This window comes from Falco naumanni, chromosome 3 (genome assembly GCF_017639655.2).
Source record: "Falco naumanni isolate bFalNau1 chromosome 3, bFalNau1.pat, whole genome shotgun sequence".
Taxonomy (NCBI): domain Eukaryota; kingdom Metazoa; phylum Chordata; class Aves; order Falconiformes; family Falconidae; genus Falco; species Falco naumanni.
In genome coordinates, this window is record NC_054056.1 from 24,834,056 (window position 1) to 24,853,923 (window position 19,868).

Here is a 19,868-nt window from a genome sequence, read left to right on the forward strand (position 1 = left end):
CTCAAACACATGAAATAGATTAAGAGGAGTGCCGTTTACCGCCAAAGGACTTGACATCTTCTCCAGTGACTGCAAGATACGCCGCGCTGTGGAACTTGTCACGCCATAGGATTGCACACTTGCTTGTTTCGCTTTCATTTGTCTCCTTACTGGTGGCTGAAAAATTAGCATTGCAAATGTTACAATGCTTGATTTTGAATTAAACATGCATTTATTTTATGCCCTATGGCTATACTGATGATATAACCAATACTCCTGTGATGACAGAGAAAAACGCACTCGCTGGACATTCAAGCCATGAAGAAGAAAATACACTCTGGTGACTCTACAGAATGGGGGCCCACACATCTTACACATGGGATAAAGCAACAAAAGAAATATTTAGATGTAAAAGATCATAAAAGGGAAGATGTCAAGCCTGTAGGGTCTCTGAAGCAGTAATCAGGAAAACAGAACAGAAGCAAAGACTTGTACTGCAGAAAATACTTTCAGTAACAAAACAGATCTCAGTTTCACGACTGTGTATGTGTACCATCTTAAAACCAACGTATACAACCACCATCAGGCATTCCTAGTTTTACTTCTTGTTTCCTCTCTTCCCCCAAGATTAGCTGACTGCAGATTTTTACTGTTTAAAAAGATAAAGATCTGATTTGAACTGTAACAGCTCTAAACATTATACTGAAAGAGTAAACTGTTTTATTTGTACCACATGACTTTGAATATAATCCAAAAAAGCATCTTTCAGTGTTAATTTTTTTTTTTTAACTTATGTTAAACACCTCCTGGAACCACATCATGCTTACCACACTGCTATGTGAAGTCAGGAAGCAGACCACACAGTATGTAAAAAACAAGCGAGACTTGCTGTAATCTACAGCATGCAACAACAAGCAAGCTAGTCTCTCCTTCAAAAGCCTAATATTTTGGTTCCTCTTTTCAGCATAATCCACACCAATTTCATAAAAAACATAAAAATAGCTGACCAAAGAGGGCTCCAAGCTTACAAGAGGTTCTGAGTGTTCAGAAGTTTGATTTAACACCAAGTTAGAACAAACCACAAGTTTTCATGGGTTCCCCTAAGTCAGGAATTTGCAGGTCCCCTTGTTGCATGGCAGAAATGGACTGCCAGGATAGTAAACTCTTTTTACTTCCCGTTCCTTAAATAAAGTTCATTTTGACTTTTGATTTTTTTTTTTAATAAATAAAGCCCATTTTGATTTAAACACATTCCAACTGAAGCAGAATTTACTAACTTTTTAGATTCAACCCTAACTACCGAGAGTTGTCAACATTTTTATTTGCTGGTTCATTTTAGAACATGAACAACTCTCAAGGGCAAGTAACTCTCTTCAAGAGCTACCTGAATGGCATTAAAATAGAAAGCATTTTATTGTTTATCTTGAGATTGCATGCCTCCCTCTCATGTTTATCATGAGATTGCATGTAGCAGAAGAGCAAAGGATCAGCAAAGCTGCCTTTTAGATACTAGTAAAGATTGCAGTTTCATACAATATATTCATAGCATGAGCGTAGACATGCTTGTGTAAGATGTACAGACAAGTATCATGCAGGCAGATTTTGCTACTCTAAACACAAATTTTAAAAGTTATGCCACGATTGCTTTTATTTACATGCTTTAACATAATATCATCAGAAGCAGACAATGGTAGAAAATGAGTTTTTTCAAAGTGGAAATCCCAACTAAAAACAAACAGCCAGAAGCTAAGGTGCCATTGTCATTCTTGTGCATGGCAAGTATTTTCTACATAAGCTGTTTTAAAAAAAATTTATACAGAATTGTTCTTTTCTGCTCTTGCAGACTGAGAGGGCAAAATAGAAACTGTTGCCACATTTCCAGCTCTCTGCTCACAGTTTTTTTGGCAGTGCTACCCCTTCTGTATTTCATTTTCTGTACCACATTTTCCCTCACATCACACTACTATTCTCTTACCTGATAAGGAGCAATTCGCGCTTTTGTCTCCCTTGCTGCTGCAGCTGCACCACCGTAAGTGGTCTTTCCAGGGTAAAACGGAGAATCCCCAAGCTGGCTTGTCTTAAAGACAGAAGTGTTTCCAAGTGACTACAGAAAGGTATTATGGTAGAGTAGTTAGTAAAATGGCTACACATTCAAATTGTTAAAAATTAACACTGTGCAGTACTTACAGGTGAGGGAGATCCAAAAGCAGATAAATTGAACGCAGGTTTTTTAGAGCTAGCTGCAGGATGTTGTGAGAGAGAATGAGATCTTTCAGCTTCTGTGGACCAGAGTAGTGGTGCGGAAGTATTTTTTGAAACTGTGATATCTGCCAAAATGATAACATGCTGTATGTAAATGCCTTGTGTAGAGAACTTTAATATCAAAGATCACACTAACTCCTGAGTTTCTTAATACAGAAAAAGAAGTCTTACAGAATGAAGAAGCCCCCCCTAACACTCATTTCTCCAGCAACCTAACCTTCAGAGTTCTTCAAACAGACCCTTTCACATATGGCATGAAAACCAAGCATCAACTCTGAACTTGAAATCTGTTCACAGAACCGTCGATTCGTTACTTTTCAGTAATCTTTCAAAAACATGCACAATAAGTCAATAGTATACTTCCAATACAGAGCAATTTTATTTTTGATTCTTTCATGGTAAAATAAAAGGGAACTGCATTAACACTGGTGCATCTATAACAACACACAGTTCTTCCCATGTTGGTAAAGGGTTGGAGGCCAGTGTAAGTCAGAATTGCACAGCTTTTAAACCTGAAAAATTCCCCCAAAGGATGAACTAACAGAGTTAACAACCTATTTCCCATGTATATTTTATGGAGACACACCAGAAAGCTCTAGTAAATTCAGGTTATAGTCTAAACCCTGGCAACATCTACTCTGAATTGTAAAAGTATGTTCTCCAGAGAACTTCCTGAGCATGCCTCAATCCCCGTTTATATGGGGAACTAGAAAAAGCTGCAAACCTGCTGTTTGCCTTTTTCAGCAAGATCACCTAGGTCCCCATCTACATCAATATGTTTTTTGTTTGTTTTTTTTACTTTAAGATGGTGTACATTCCTTACTGAATTCAGCAAAAGACATGGCAGTATTGGCAACTGATGCCTTCTACAAAGAAAGGCCAAAAAAGCAACCCAAACTTTTTCAGTCAGAATAGTTCCTCTATCGACTCCTGGTGAAACCACAGGAAAACATCATGTGTTTCTGTTTGTCACCTGTATTTATTCACATTTCACCTGCTGTCAGTTAGATACTCCAAGTCACTCTTCCAATCAACCTAGCTGTCAAGCTACAGCGAGTCATCTTCAGTCCCCACTATCCAATTTCAAGATTTACAGACAACCTAGCTAAAAGTGCATTTATCAGCACCGCCTCTTTGTAAGATCAGGGTCTCATAAACGTATCCCAAAGCATGGTCATATTAAAAAGGTGACAGTACTATATACTTCTAAAATACTTTAAATTTCGTTCTAACATCCACAGCTGACATTCACCTACTTATTTACTAAGGTAACGTGGAATATTGAAGACTGCAAAGTACTTCATCTTACCAAAAAATCAACTAGAGAAGATGAAAGTTACCTTTATCAGATGCTCTAGAGGAGAAGCCACTGGTTGTTGAGATGTTATCATCGTCATGCTGAGAGGTAGAATCTTTTATTTCTTTTACAAGAGACAGTCCAGGACTGCCAATGCCAAGTGAAGAAGATGTAGAGGGCTGACAATGTGGTACTGAGGAATCCAATATGGTACAGTTCAAATGGCTTCGATGAAGAGAGGGCCTTGTTAACACATCTGAGAAGTTCAATGCAGATCTGCTCGTGGATGGTTCTAAACAAGAACAGGGAGACAATTAGCTTTCCTATAGGCAAGCTCACAGAAGCCAAAAGCTGTTTTCTATCAACAGTCACGCTATTGCCAAGCTCTTAGCACAAAAATAGAGAAGCCAAATTTAACTTCTTCCTCACTCTGATAGGGTTTCATCTGATTACAACAGCACCACTGCTTGCAATACAAAGTATTAACATCATATTAAGTAGTAAACGATAAAGCTTAACACCACCAGATTCTGACCCCACATTCAAATGCTCTAACATTGGGTCTTTCAGCAAATCAAACACATATGAATTCCTTTTCTTCTGCAGATAAAGCTTGCGATAAGCTTTCCGAAATTTCAGATTACATGGCAAATTACAGACAACTCTGCCATTGATACAACCTTGTAACAAAGACAATGTTAATCTGAATACATAACGTGAAAATGTGTATTTGCAGAAAGTTTGGGAGAGTTTGTTTGTTTTGGTGTCGTCATCCCCCCCTCCAAAAATTAACATATTAGGTCATGCTACAGGCAAAATATTACCTCCTATCCATTAACTTTTGAGGTTTTGGCACAAAGGACAAGTAAGCATCATAGTCTCAGTTGCAAAATGGGCATTTTTTCCCTCACGAACCAAAGGGTCCATAAACAGTGCCAGGGTCCTCCAAGGGGTGGTCTCACAGCTCCAACTTGTCACATGAACAGAACAGCTATTAATGGATGTGTTGCCTGACATCCATGTAAGTCCAGTGTCTCTCCTGGGAATTCTGGGTATAAACATGACTAAGTCGCTATCTTCTTGATATTTGCAGTGAAGCTTAAACTAGCTAGTTTGATCTTCATAACCACCACAGTATTAACAATTGGTTCTCCAAAGCACTGGTAGATTTTTTAGGACTGTCTTGTCTGAGATAAAGACAGTGTTATCAGGGGCTGACCAAGCAAAGGAATACAGAGCTGAAGAAACAAGCTTTCTAAATTTATAATAATAATTTTTAAAATCTTATTAATTATAGCAAGAAAGATTGGTCTAAAACATCCACAGATGGCAACACAAGCTACTAAAGGTTCTAGGGTGTCCATCTGCTCCTGATTTCTTGGGAGCTAGAAAGTTTGCTGTGCAGCTGTTCTTACTGAAAGGTCCTTTCAGACAGTTTTCCAGGGAAGCCAACACGTGTTCCTCATTCATGAAGACCTTCTCTATTCCTTTATCAAAACTTACTCTCAAGCTACAACTACACAGAAAGCAATACAGCTCCTTATTTACACTTAGAAGACTTCGGTGACAAAGGTATTTCCTCATTATTTTTCATTCTGCCAAGAACAGAAGCAACTGAATTTCTACACATGGTTATGTATGTGTGCTCAGACAAATCTCTTCTTATTAAAAATCAAGTTCCACAAGACTGCTAATTTAAGAGAAACTCACATAGCATCAAATTTACAGAGAAGAACTACAGAAACAGTGAGAGGCACACATATAAAACAGATTAATCTTTTATAAAGTGAGGGGTTGCAAACTTCTTTGCCAAGGGTCCAAACAGGTTTTCAAAGACCCCACACTAGCCATGCACACACCTTAATGTTACCAAGTATTTCAAAAAGATTACAGTCATAAACCAAATGACAAAGTTCTCCATTAAACTAACAAGGAACTCTACTAAATTGATTGAAGAAGCTCAAAGGAAAAAAGTCAGGACATGAGAAGGAATTTTTCTCTGGCATTCTAGCATCTGGTCTTCTGTTTTGAGGACAACAAAACAAATTAATGTTTTTATTACCTTAGGCAATTAGATAGACTTTCATTGCAAACCTTTTGAAAATAAAATGTAATCTAGCGCACTTGCAAATGAATATTATCAGTATTTTGCACCTGGTTAATGGACTACCTGAAGTTAACTGATGACTTCCAAGAGCTATGGGACAACCTCCAGTACGTTTCACAAATATGTTTACAGTTTAAAGCTAAGGTGATTTCACAAACAATTGTTGGAGGTTTTTTGTTTGGGTTTTTTGAGCAGTTTGGGTTTGGTATGTGTGTGGGTTTTTTGGGTTGGGTTTGGGTTTTTTCTTTTAATTTTGTCAAAATTCTCCTTCCAGTTTCCCTTAGAAATTTAGATTCAAAACTAGAAATCTGTGAACAAATACAGATGGCCAGAATACTAAATGATTTTTCACATACCTTCTAAATTAATTCTTGCTGATTCAGGCGTCACTCTCCCATCAATCACTATGTTATCTTCATTTGCATAATCATGGTGATAGTTTACTGGATTCTCTTCCTGGTTTGTAGATTCATTTGCATCTACACATTCATCTTCATTTCTATTGAAATACTTCTGTAACCATCCTGGTACCATGTTTTTCACTGATTCTGTCACTCTGCTAATGATTCCCTGCTTGAAAGGAAAAATACTTGTTAATTACAGAAACACAGTCAATAGCATACGCTGGGATGCGACCTTGGACAGACCTTGAAGACAGACTGATAGCAATTACTCTGAATAAGAATAAGATAGAGTGGATTGATCCTTGACATAGGATCTCTGTACTTTTGGGACATGAATGACAAATTAACCTAACTTTGATTTACTACTAACCTACCAGTTTCTGTACTTCCCAGTGACTTTGTCTATGTGCAGAACTCTGAAATTTCAGCCGAAGTACAGCAGAGGCTTGTCAAGTCACAAAGTCATCAGGAAATTCTATTTCTAACTAACACCTGATGTACATAGTTTTTTTGAGTACTCCTCCTCTTCATGACCTCACTTGAAAAACCATCAAAAACAGAAACTCAGCAATTATCTACAGTGACAGTGCTGACCATAACAGCTGCTAGAATCAGTGAACTTAAATAACTCTAATTTTTCTAATGCTGACTGCTGTGTATCAAAAAAACTGTTATGCTCTGAACACTCTGGGTATCCCGAAAGAAATCCCAGAAACAGCTACAGTTGAATAACAGATGCCTCACTACAGGACTCCGATTTGATCCATTTTGATGCATTTAATTTCATGGTATGTTAAAGCTTTGGATCTCCAAACTTTAATATTCTGCAATTTCTGAATACATAAAAGCCCTATCCATTCTGACAGTTACCAATTACTTGCAATCCTTACACCCTATGTTTAAGAAATAGTTATTTACCATTTTGTTTTAGGCAGTCACTCGTTCCCCATCATGCCCTCAAAATTTCAACACACCTTCCTGTCAAATCTCAACCCCGCGCAGCAAATCGCTGGCAGCACAAAGCTCCCTCCCTCTCGCACTGACCACAGCCACAGAACCCGCTGCCAGACTCCGTAAGCTGCAAGCAAACCTGAAAGCTAACTCCACACTTGCAACACTTTGGAAACTGACAAGTAATGAGTTAAACAGATTTTTGTTGAACTCCATTGTCATTTGCTAACACATGTACCAAAGGCCCTGGCAAGGTACTTTGGCATTTTCCTGGATTTAGGCAACAAAATTTTCAAGTCAAAATTATTATTCTGTTGTAGAAAATTGTTACATGTTCAAAGAATATTCTCAGTCTAGTAAACAATTCTGAATCAAGAACTCTGCTGTATTCAACTTTCTTAAAAAATTTAGCACACAGACAAAACAGTAGCCCATTTCACTTATTCAAGTCTTACATGAGTTACAAACAAATTAGACATCCTTGAATCTGGAGTTAAGAAGGGAATGGGATAAGAGGAGGATGGGAAGGTAGAAAACAAAAAGGCTTTTCACAGAAAGAAAGTAGTCTTAATTTACAATCTGACATTTTCATAATGATTTGTAATTTAATCTTGTACTTGCACAAAGACAGAATAAATATCCAGAGACTGTTTACACCAGATAGAGTACAGCGTAATAAACACATCCATCACAATTACCACACTAAGATGCACACGAGTATGCCCTGCTCAGGATGTTGCTGCTATTCTACATAAATACTAAGCCTCAGCTTTCCAACAAAACCTACTAACTGCATGTAATAGCAGAGTTCACAAACAGTTCAGCACACAGTACCAGTGAAGAGATAGTCCCTACTCTATCCCCAGCCCCGCATTTCCACTTTTCCCTGTGGCACACCGTCCCCCTTTTTTGCAGAGAATATTTTGCTGCTATGAATAAAAGATATTGGAAACTCACATGAGTTGGAATTTGCCAAAATGAGCAAACAGTCAGGACACAAACTGCATCCAAGGCAATCCTCTTTCCAAAAAACCTAAGCACCACTGCTTGTAGTATTGCTAGAGAGTTTCTCGATCAGAGACTAGGGATTAATGGCCATATAACAGGCCTGTATGATTCCCTTGCTGAAGAAATCCTCCCAGGACTGAAAGCTACCCGAGACTCAAGATGGAAGAAGTTGTAGGCATCCAGAAAAGTAAACACCCAATCATTAGTAATCCTAATGAGTAACTGGAGAATCTAGCTAGACTAATAATTAACCAGGACGACATTTTAGCATCCATATCTAAAACCAGACTGGTTTGACTCTTTCTTGCATATGGCGGCCTTGCTAGCATTCTCCACATTATCAACGCTTTAATACTAAGCGGGGTAACACAGGGTGACTCCCCCGACCAACCCAGGAGCTGGAACTCGCTCAGCACAGCTGTACTGCAGCAAGTACGAATAGCCTGCTCCATCTGGCTTGGGCACAGTGGAAGACAAGAAGCATGGTTTTGTGCTCCAGAAGACAGCATGCTGGCTTAACTACAAAGCAAGGAAAAGCAAAATACATGGAAATGCACCTCCATTTTCTGCCTGCATAATGAAAATATTGATTAAAGGCATTGTGAAAGAACTATGCAGGCATTATGAATGAGCCATCATCAAACACAGATCTCACTAAAAAAAAAAAACAAAAAAAACCCAAAAAAACCACACTTCTACTCTAAAAGCCACATACCTCAGGTATGTCCACTCACAAAAAAATAAATAAAAAAAATAGTATCAAGGACATTAAAATCTCCTTATGGCATCTCCTACCAGCCCATCACAGCTGAAGCCAATCAATAAAGCACCTCGGCTGGATTCCTGTCCAAGTCGGGCAGTAAAGGTACCACTGACCAACTACACTTTGAAACATGCACACTCCATATTCTTGCCAGGACATTTCAGCAAAGGGTCATGCCTTGCACTGCCTTTAAAGCCAGCATTTTAATCTTAACATAACTGTCACAGCACTATCAAAACTAGCTGACTGCAGCAAGGCTTTCACCACCCCATACCAGATTAATAAGTAGTTCCCGTGCCTTCCCGGCACGGCCACCCATCCTCCCACAAGGTTTCAAAGGTTCATCTACTGTCCATTATGTTTCTTCATCCTCTTCAGGCCAGTCCACACTACTTCTTGCCTCTGCTGCATCCACCTCCAGAGCCCCCTTACATCCAGGGCGCTCCCTCTTCTCCCTCTGCTTTTTTCCAGGTCTCTCTTCATCCCATACTCCTCTTCCTTTGGTCCTTCTCCTCCATACCCCTTAGAGCTATTTAACTACTTAGCAGGAACCAGCCACAGCTGCACCTTATCCACACCAGCCAACCCGCTGCCCCTGAAGCCAGCCCACAGCTGTATGTTATCAGTGTTAATTAACCCAGCTTCATTCCTCTACAATTCCTCTACACCTAACTATTGGTTTTCTTATTCTTCAACTTCAGCACATGCATTTGAACACCCTTTCCCTCCCTCTGCACACACAAGAAGCCTACCCTGTCAGCAGCCGAGCACTCTCCCTCTACTGCTCCAGTGCCACCAACTCTGTCCTGTGTCCACCCCAGGTTCCCTCTGCCTATCTCAGGTTCCCTGGTGCTACCACCTCCCCACACAGGCCTCACAGATCCTTCTAGAAGACTGACAAGGCTGCTGCACATCTCATTGATGCAGACAGATCTTCAGAGGTGAAATACAAAAGACATGGCACAAGACAATTCTAACAGGCTTATTCCTCCAGCAAAATCTGTGCTGACTGCTCAGAACCCATCTCCTCATGCCACAAGTAGGGACTGGTTCCTGAACATCTTCAGTCACTACAGCTAAACTAAACACACTACTGCACAGAAACTCTTCTACAGGCCACAGGGGCACCAAACTTAATATTGTGAAAGGGCAGAAGACGCCACGGGGCAATTCCAATGACACGTAGCAGTGTTTTAGTCACTGAATGTGTTTTAGTCTTTAACCAGCTGAATTTAGAACTGCTGTCAGTACCAACAGTTGTCTGCTAATCTTAAATACACTCATACTCTATGCTCATCCTAAAATATCAGCAGGAAAGCAGAACAAAACAAAAAAACCCAAGCAACACACCACTAAAAAGATTCAGTAGCTTAGGAATAGATATTTACAGAAGTTTTTCAAGTTCTGTGCATCATCCTAAGTGCCAGCAGCTCTGCTAGATGTGTCTATGTATACAAACGCCACAGCAACAGTAACTACAGTTACTCAAAGGCATATTGCCTTCAGATGCAGCTCTAAGCAAAAGATTATGTAGTTAGAAACACAAATCAGTAAACAAACACGTCACAATTTACTACTTTAAAATCCTATTTCTTTAAAGTATTAATATAAAGAAAGAAAAAACTATAGGTTATAGTCACAGTTCAAATTCCAAACTTAAAAGCAGGCTATTTCTTGACCAAAAATATTTAGGGAACAGGACAGTTTTCCCACCTCGCAAGGGTCTCTCACATAGCATAGGGTGGGGTGGGCAGGAGTACTTAGCAATAACGCATCACTGGAAAGCATCTATTTTTCTAATTGAGTTGATTTCAGTCTGAGAGGCTTAAGTAAATCCCACTATACAACACAGGATGTACTAAAAAAATTATACCAAAATTACATAAAACGTCATACACCAACATGAATTTGTCAGCGATGCAAAATACACAACCAGATAAAAGAGCTAATTTCCACTTCACTGTATGCTCATCCCTGAAAAGCATCAAGTTTTTACCTCCAGGCCTCTCGGAGATTTCTTTGCTTCCCATTTCAAAGTTCAAGTTATTAAAACACAGAAAGCAGTAAGTTCTCAAAAAGAAAACCTGTACCTAATGGTGAAGTTCACCTAGACAGAGCAGAACAATCTAACAACTTCCAACCATCAATGGGGAATTTCCGTGCCCTCTCCATCCCCCACAGTTACCTCACGTCAGCTCTGGCACATAGCAGACTACTCTCCGTACTAGCTGAATCCATAAATCTGGCAAAAAGTACATGTTTCTCTGTTGGACTAACGAGTTCAACTGGCTCAGTGCACCAGAACTGGGCCAAGAGAGAAAGCAAGATCAGGCAGCCAGGACGAGAGGAAGAAGAAACAAAACTTCTCCCTCTTTTTTTTTAACCATCCTGTGTCCATACTGACATTAAAGAGATTGTCTCTTTCTCCTCTTCAATCCACCCTTCTCTTGTGCTGCCGCTAGCACATATATGCAGCCAAGTGACAAACTGTATCAGGGCTCTATCAAATAGATCTAGCCAAAAATTTGTGTCTAGACTGTGATGACAAGGACTACCCCTCAGGGGCATCAGACCGCTGGTCCAGCTCACGCTGTGGCTGCATGGGTGCTGATGTAAAAGCGGGAACAGAAATGGAAACATGACACGATTGTCTCTTGCAGCAGCAGACTTAGACTGGCTTAGACTAACTCTGCTTTTGCTGTTTAGGGAGTGGTTTCAATCTGGACATAGGACAGCAGTTTTATACTTCATTTAGAAAAAAGACATAAAACTTATGACTTAATATGAACAATATGTTACAGGAATGCCATTAATTATGTAACATTTGAAAAACATCAATTTTATTAAAGGCAAGCAGACTACTTCAGACTTATTTCTAAAAATCATGAAGAAGGGATTATGATACCAAATGCCAGTGTATTTCCTTCTTATTGCTTGAAGTGAGCCTTATTTTCCTTAATCTAGTTAGCTTTAGAATAAACATTCCAGAGAAATTCAGGTGCTGTTTTACATTCTGGCACTGCCTGCACATCTGTACTCATCATTCTCACTTCCATCTGAGTGCCAAATGCTAACGTATGCTCCGATAGATAAATCTGTGCCTAACCCGCTAAGTTAAATCCTTGTGACGCTGAATCGTTTTATCTCAAGTTCTGCCCACACCTTTATTTGACACAGTGGCATTACAAAAGAGAGCAAGAAGTATAAGGCACCTTCCTTCCTTCGCTTTAGTTAACCCTCAGCGGCAATCAGTGATGGGCGCTGTAAATTATTGTGCATACATTCAGTGTTACATGTTGAGACAGAAATCTATCAGCATCAAAAAGAAAAAAAAAAAAAAAAAGAAGATTAAGGAGACTGCTTTCACTTACAACTTTACAAGCAGTTCTAAAGGAGTTCTTCCTTAATCTACGATGAGACTCTAAGTACGGTTAGTATTTTTTATTGAAAGACCACCACACTTACGCGACTTATGCACCTTATGCACACCTGTGCATAGCTAAATTTCATAGACAGTGCATAGGATTCCATTAAGTGAAATGCTGCTCAGGCTATTTTTATTTTCCTGTAAGGGAATCCTAGAGTCCCTAATTTTTACTTAACAAGTACCACAACACCTAAGAAAACATGGCATCAGGATAACAAACTCTGCGATAACTGCACAGACAGGAAGTTTGAAGTTTTCAAAATCAGAATGATCAAGAAATACATTTCCCATAGCACTAGATGGTTTTTACAAGGCCATTAGCACAAGTTACCAGACTTAGCAAAGTACAGTAACATACGTTTTATATTTAGGCATAAAATTGCCCATTTCATTTATAGGTATTTTTTATACAGTAAGACCCAATTCAATACAGTATTTCAACATCACCAAATGTAACTGATAATAGAAATGCTAAACTCTTCTATTTCCTGCATTTATGGCAAGTAAGAAGTTTATGCATACAAAGGCTCTCCATGTATCGTATCCCATAGAATAAATAGACCCCTAGCAAAGAATTAAACATTTTCAGTGCCACTTTACCTAAAAGCACTCACAAGCAAACATGGCATCACAGGCAAATTTATGGCATGTAGTAATGAGGACACATTATGTATGTAAAGCACAAGCAAGGATAGACCAAATTCTGCAACAACTCCTGACTCACAGCTTGCTGATGTCCATCCCAGTGTCCAAGGCTTTATAGATAATTTGAAATCTATTTCTACAAAGGTACTTTCTGCTACAAAATTTCATTCCTGCCACTTCGGAGTGCACTTCAAAGTAAATCAAAATCTTCAAACAAGACAACTGGAATTAATTTTTTGAATTAAATGTGGTGTAAGCGAAAGATAGGAAAGTACTTTCATGGTCCCTCTGAAGTATCCCTCCTTTCCATGCTGATCTACAAACTGAGCTGACAACACAAGATGCTAGTGGTTTTGTAAAATGTAACATGTCAATCCTGTTGCACATTCAACACGTTATGTTATTAACAATTTTGAACACGTAAGTTGAAGTAACCAACAAATCACCTTTAGTTATTCTCTGTGATACTGCTTAGTTTAGCAAAACTCAAAGACTTCCCACTTTTTGAGTATCATTCACATTGTTTAGCATATAAAAGTTAAACCTCATAATTCATCTAAACCAGCAGAACCTGTAATTACTTTAAATAGGATACATTTAACCCTGCTGCATACACTTCTGGACTAGATTTAAAAATTTAAAAATTGGTGCCTAGAAGAAACTAAAACACCAACCCTTCGGCACAGCTGCTTTAGCTGCAGCAGTGGTGACTACTGTTACACTCTCTGACACTTTAAGATTCTGAAACCGTAAAGCCAAAGGCAGGCTCACCTCTACTGCAGGGCAGTAATCTTCAGTCATAAAGCACTGTCTTTCTGGCCATATTTTTTCACTGCAGCTCAACTGACACACAACTTGTCCAGAAAGATTATTTTTTTTAGTGATTGAAGGTAATGGCATCTACAAATCAGTATATATTCTACAACTCTGTAAAGTAAGTTTAATAACAAATACTAAGGGCTGACATTAGAAGAGGTGCACTGCTATAGCTAAATTTAACATGTTATCTAGTTGCACCACAGTAATTCCCCAATACAGCTACATTTAAACCAGTTTAAACCTTGTTTACATCTGCTTAGCACAGGATGACTTCAACTACAAATGCATCCGTACTACAGGCTTGCGCATATAGCTTTTCCTCACCGATTTAAGGTTTCCTTATCGTAAATACTTCAGTGCCTCACCAGACCCATAATCCAGTCTCCAAGAAAATGCCAGTTGAACAATTTAACTCTGCTTGGTTTACTTAAGTCTTGGAAGTCACTAGTCCTTGAGCTCTAATAGGGGCAGGAGTCGTGCGACTCATCAGCTTCCAAAAAAAAAATATTTTAAAAAGTGATTCAAAATACAACCATAACTAAAAGCAAAGTCAGCCCGCTCTCCAGGACACTCTCACACAACTCTTTTCAAGAGCAGACCTTACGGAGACAAGAAATAACCTCCGCAAGGAGAAAGAAAACTTTCTACTGGCACAGGTATTCGCAGAGCTAGCCTGTGTGCCAAAACCATAGCTGCAGGACTTCAGTGCATGTTGGTGCCCATGTGTTAGCATACACATTTTTTGCCAGCAAAGGTGAATGTAAAGATGAACTTATGTTTACTTTAAAAAACATGGTGGTCACAGCCAAGCCAAACACACACAAAGGCACTGTAATTAAACACAACATGCAATTATGAGATGAGTTATTGAATCTCAAAGGAAACTCCCCTCCTCAGAAATATTAGTACTGCTGTCCCAATATGAAAGTTTTAGGGCTTGAAGTCTTTTCCTGTCAAAAGAAAGGGAATGTACTTGTACACTCTCACACAAAAGCAAAGAAAATCAAATGTCATAGTTAAGAGAAGGTCTTGTAATTAATAAGTATTTTCATACAGTAATCTAGAATACCACAATGACAAATACTGTATCAGCAAGTTGCAAAACTACTTAAGCTTCAGGCAAAGTCAAACAAGCTAGTTCATACTTGTCTTCACTCAGTTTTAAGATGGTCCAACTGATTTGGCTTAAAGGGGTTTAGAGACTACTTTCCCTGTCCCTTCCACCAACAACTGATGGATATAACCATCTCCCACCAGAGGTGGTGACAAACAGCTGTGAATAACACTACTACCTTTAAGTGGCTCAACGCTTAGCAAAATTAACATCTCTTTGGCTTAAAAGGGGCATTTAAAATGTACCTTTCAGACAGTTGTAAGAAGCAGATAAAACCTGTAGTGTTTAGGCATAAGGGCAAGGACAGAGCAAGTCAAGACTTCTAAGCAGCCCTATAAATTAAAATAAGTAAAATGAGGAATGCAGCAGAAAGAAGGGAAGATACCTGGCACAAGAGATCTGTACAAGGGAAAACAATAATATGTCCAAATTTAGGGCAGTTGTTCATGAAACTGCATAGATAAATAATTTAATACCCTAACAAGTACTAAAAAATTCTGCCTAGTGGCTAGAATTCCTCATTAGAACAATATTGTGGGCACTTAATTCTTCAGCATTGAGGGCTTATATTGTATGCTACAAAAAGCACAGAGAAGAGTTTTCATTATACTGTCTCAGTAGTACACACCAAGAATCATATACTGAGGAACAACTCCTCCCCCTTCTATCAAGGCTATATAAATATCACTCTTCAACATATTGTAGATGTACAAGAGCTACAAAATAAATACTGGATTGCTTACAAAGAACATTAAAAAGCAAAAAACCCAGTTTTTGCAGTTTCATGGCAGAAAAATGGAAAAGCGCACCATGTGACCTATCACTAAAAAAACAGAAGACATTTAAAAAAAACTGTCTGGAAAACAGTAACCCTAGAGAAGAGCCTCTTAGCTATTTGAGGGCAACCCTGCAATTTACTCTAGATAAAACGCTACAGCGAGATGGAGGTGTTCTTTCTTCCCTCAAAAAGCAGCACAGTCCTGAAGACAGCATTAGAGGGTGGACCAACAAAGAACTACCAACCTACAGAAACATTGACATTTACACTGAATCAACACGTCTGGGCGTGCTCTCTGGTCCAACAGCAGCACTGAGAGAACTGTGCACACGCAGAGGCTGTAAGGCACCGCAGAGGCCACCTACTCCAAGCCTCTGCTCAGACGAGGACCAAGAACAGCAGGTCGCCCACAGCTTTGTCCACCTGGGTTTGGAGCACCTCCAGGGATGGAAACCCCTCTGGGCAGTTCTTCCAACACATTGGCTATCCTCACAGTTAAGATTTTTCCTAAAAAGAAATCAAAATTTCTACTTTTGCAGCTTGAGTGCATTCATTGTCTCTTTTCCTACTGCTATGAACCTACCAGAAGAGCCTCGCTACACCTTCTCTATACTCTCGTCAGGTATCTACTCTTCTTAAGCTGAACACACTCAGCTTGCTCAGCCACATGCCACAGCCCCCTAATCATCTTGTTGGCCCTCAAGTAGACTCACTCCAGTACGTCACCACCTTTTTTTGTACTGGAGCAGCCAAAATTGGACACAACGCTCCAGATGCAGTCCTAGAAGTGCTAAATAGAGGGGAAAAACCACCTCCCTCAACGTCCTTCCCACATACTTACTAACACTGCTCAGTATGCAGTTGGCCTTCTTTACCTCAAGAGCACGCTACTGCCTCAGGTTCTACTTGCTGTCCTGCAGGTAGGCGGGTTGTTTTGTCCCAGACGCAGGACTTACCATTTGCCTTCACCAAATCTCAACGAGCTCCTGGCAGCCCATTTCTGCCGGGATTCCTCAATGGCAGCCCTACCCCTCATCACATGATACAGCTGACGTTCCTCCAGGTTTGGTATCATCTGGGAACCTCTGAGGATGCATGCCATTCCTCCATCCCCGGTTGTTCATAAAGACATATAATATTATCAGCCCCAGCATCAACCCCTGAGAGCCTCTACTGGCTGGCAGTCAGCTGCCACAGGAACTCTGTACCGCTGATCACAACTCTTTGAGGCCAATGGTCCCGCTCATTTTCCAATCGCTTTACAGGCCTCATTTCACCAACCGGACTACAGGGATAACAGGGGAGATCATGCTGAGAGCCTCGCTGAAGTCCAGGTAAATGACATCCACTGCTCACCCAGTGCCCCCTAAGCCAGTCATCCCGCTGTTATGTTATGTTTATGTTATGAATCTGTTACACGATGCCATGGTAGTCTGCATCTGCACCAATCTGAAATAGCTCTGCTCAAACTTTTTAGGCACGCAAAAGATTTTGAACTCTGTCCTCCTGCAGTCTGTAGGATCAGCAGCAGCTCAGTTCCTCTGCGGCAGAGGAGCAAGAACCGGTTCTAATTACTGACTGGAAGAATAAATAACTCTGAGGAAGCGATGTGCTGCCAACAACCAAAGGCAATTTGCAGCGTCCCAGCTAACACAGTCAATTATTTCATCTGTTTTTTCTTCTCCTAAGATACTGCTCACTAGCACTGTTTTTCTCTAATACTTCACAGCCTCCAAGGCTGTCATGACAACACACTGAAAGACAAACCCCAAAATATTAATAAAATGCTACAGCAGTAATTGTCTATGATTTGTTATACCACTAAGAGCACTGTTAGCCTAAAGGAGAGAAAACTGTCACTATCTCAGTTTTAAAAGTTCTTCCCAAGTAGGACACATTTTTGTGTATGGTAAAAGTAGAAAGCCAAGTACCCCATGTAAACATCTGTTTTAATAATACAATTTGATATTGCTGTGACAGAGAGAAAACCTCTGTCGTTAACTACTAGGGGGAGTTCAAATTTTAGCTCGGTGTGCTAGCCTACTACTAAACCGAAACAAGCAGAGAAATGCATACAAATATAAATACAACCACCTAACCAGGCTTCATGGTGCAACCTTATTGACAGGAGTTAAACCAATACAATTATACTTGTGTAGGTCCTTACAGACATTCTTAATAAAGATTTTTCTAAATTACTATTTTCCTGCTTCGGGTTTATGAAACAGTATCTAGTTTACAATACTCAATCTCATACTCTAGGGACTCCCTCTGCATGAGTTTCAAAATTGCCTTCCAAAATAAACCTGGTGGTTTACAGGATTCCTTCTGCCTGCAGTCACTGCCCACCAAGAAAATCCCATGCATACATCAAACAATAGTTTACAACTGGCCTACCTTCAAGACGGCAGCAAGCAATAATGTCATGATTTAGACATTGCTGCATATAGCTGAAGTTCCCCATCCCGTAGCTATTCCATCTGGGAAGAATCTTACATGATGTCTCAAGTGACTTTCTTAAAATCACCAACCCAGAAGGGCTTTCATGACCAGGACCAGCAAATGTGCCGTTCAGTGGCTGTTTGGTCCCCTCTTCCAGGTAACATCCTAACTACATCAGCACAAGACCAACTACAAACATGCAGCAACTTACGTTGGTTTCATCAAGGGAAACATCTTTAGATTGTTTTCTTGTATATCAGGGCAGCACATCTACATTATAAATATGCACTGGCACGTACACATGTAAGAGAAAACAAAAACATATTGCTCCCCAGCAGAACCTACAAATATCTGTACTATCAAACAGCTCTAAGCTGAAGCTTAACATAAACATACATGTTTATGGGAAGGTTATAAAGACTTTTCAGCTAATTGTCTTTTCTCATGCTTGAATCTGCTTGTATGCGTTTTAAAGTCTAGGAGAGTCAAAGTTCTCTGATGTTTTCATTTGAATGGTTAATTATCAAATAAAAAAATAACCAAAAAGGTAACTTTAGTCTCATCTCTTCTAAGTCACATTTAGAATCTTTGAAATCTCTATGTTACCTTTTATATAGATAGATATATAAAAGGTACACCAGTGCACACTCGCACACACATGCGTGTGCCAAATTAAACATAAAATTAACAACAGGAACATACTATACTAGAAGATGTTTAATAAGTCAACAATGTAAACACTCATCCCATTAACACATCCACACTAGTAATTCCAGTCATCAGTCTACGTAAATGACTAGGACAAACCAGCATTTAGAAGCACCAGGGCCACATCCAGAAGATGAAACCCAGATGCTGGACACAAGAACTTGCTCACTTGCATGTGCTTCGGTCTCAAAAGAAGCCATAATTTTAACTCAAGTGCCTAAGACCCTTACATGGTACAGAAGGAGGCTGGATATTTCAGCATGAGATGGTGGAGTAAACAGGTAGCATGCCGAGCACAGCATCATCTAAAGTCAATGCATTCAGCATGGACCTGTCAACACTTAGGAAAGCGCAGCCAATGGAGAGACTCCTCATTCTCCCGGAACACCCAACCGGCTCTTTTCTTTCTGAGATACAATTCCCACCCCACAAACCTTCACAGTGGGTGATTCTATACCATCTTTACTTAGTAGTGCTGCCACTTCTTGTTTGTCAGTTTGTTTAATAATGTAGCTGCTGATTGCATACTTTTTTAAGGCAGGATGGTAGCTCAGAAGGGAAAATACCACAGTTTAGTCCCTTCACTAATGGGGGGGCCTGTACCCACATCTCTACCTTCCAGGAGAATACGCAAGCTGTAAGTCAGTCTTTCAGGCAGTAGCTGTTCACCTCTGCTATTTGAGGCTGGTTTAAAAGAAGGCTCTAGATTTAAAAAAAAACAACACATACACAAACATAATGAAGCATGGCTCTAAAGTGTAATTATCAGGCACTTGCGGAGAAAAAGGCAGGAAATATCAGGCTTTGCATGTTTGCTCCAAGGAACATCTAACATAAAACATTTAACTTCTGAGATCAAGGATCAGAGCCTGCATGTCTCCAGTCTTGGAGGGCAACATCTTCTTATACATCCTCTTTCTGGCTCAGTGAATCATGCATTCTTTTTCTGGATAGTAACACAGCTTCAGCCAGGAGAACTGAAGACAACACACAGCCTGGTGACTGGGACACTCGCCCAGAGAGTGGAAGATGTAGGTTGATCCCTCCAGGCAAAAAAGGAATCTGAAGAAGGGTCTACCACATTCTGAACAAATGCTTTAGCATTAAAAAGCAGCAGCAACACCTCCTCTTCCAACTGTCTTCTAAAGCTGTCGCGGTACTTTA

The 19,868-nt window shown here is 39.8% G+C and overlaps 1 protein-coding gene across 4 annotated transcripts in view; it reads right to left on the reverse strand.

Moving 5' to 3' along the window:
• The window catches only part of NUP153 (nucleoporin 153), a 46,270-nt gene that overhangs the window by 23,984 nt on the left and 2,418 nt on the right, over positions 1 to 19,868 (reverse strand). For 3 of the 4 annotated variants that reach the window (XM_040585347.1, XM_040585349.1, XM_040585346.1), the window contains exons 2-6: positions 6,002 to 6,218; positions 3,582 to 3,830; positions 2,167 to 2,306; positions 1,955 to 2,083; positions 40 to 156 (exon numbers count right to left, since the gene is read on the reverse strand). In XM_040585347.1, coding sequence (XP_040441281.1) covers positions 40 to 156; positions 1,955 to 2,083; positions 2,167 to 2,306; positions 3,582 to 3,830; positions 6,002 to 6,218 — 852 coding nt within the window. The remainder of the gene's footprint in view (positions 1 to 39; positions 157 to 1,954; positions 2,084 to 2,166; positions 2,307 to 3,581; positions 3,831 to 6,001; positions 6,219 to 19,868) is intronic. The other variant, XM_040585348.1, reaches the window with a different exon arrangement.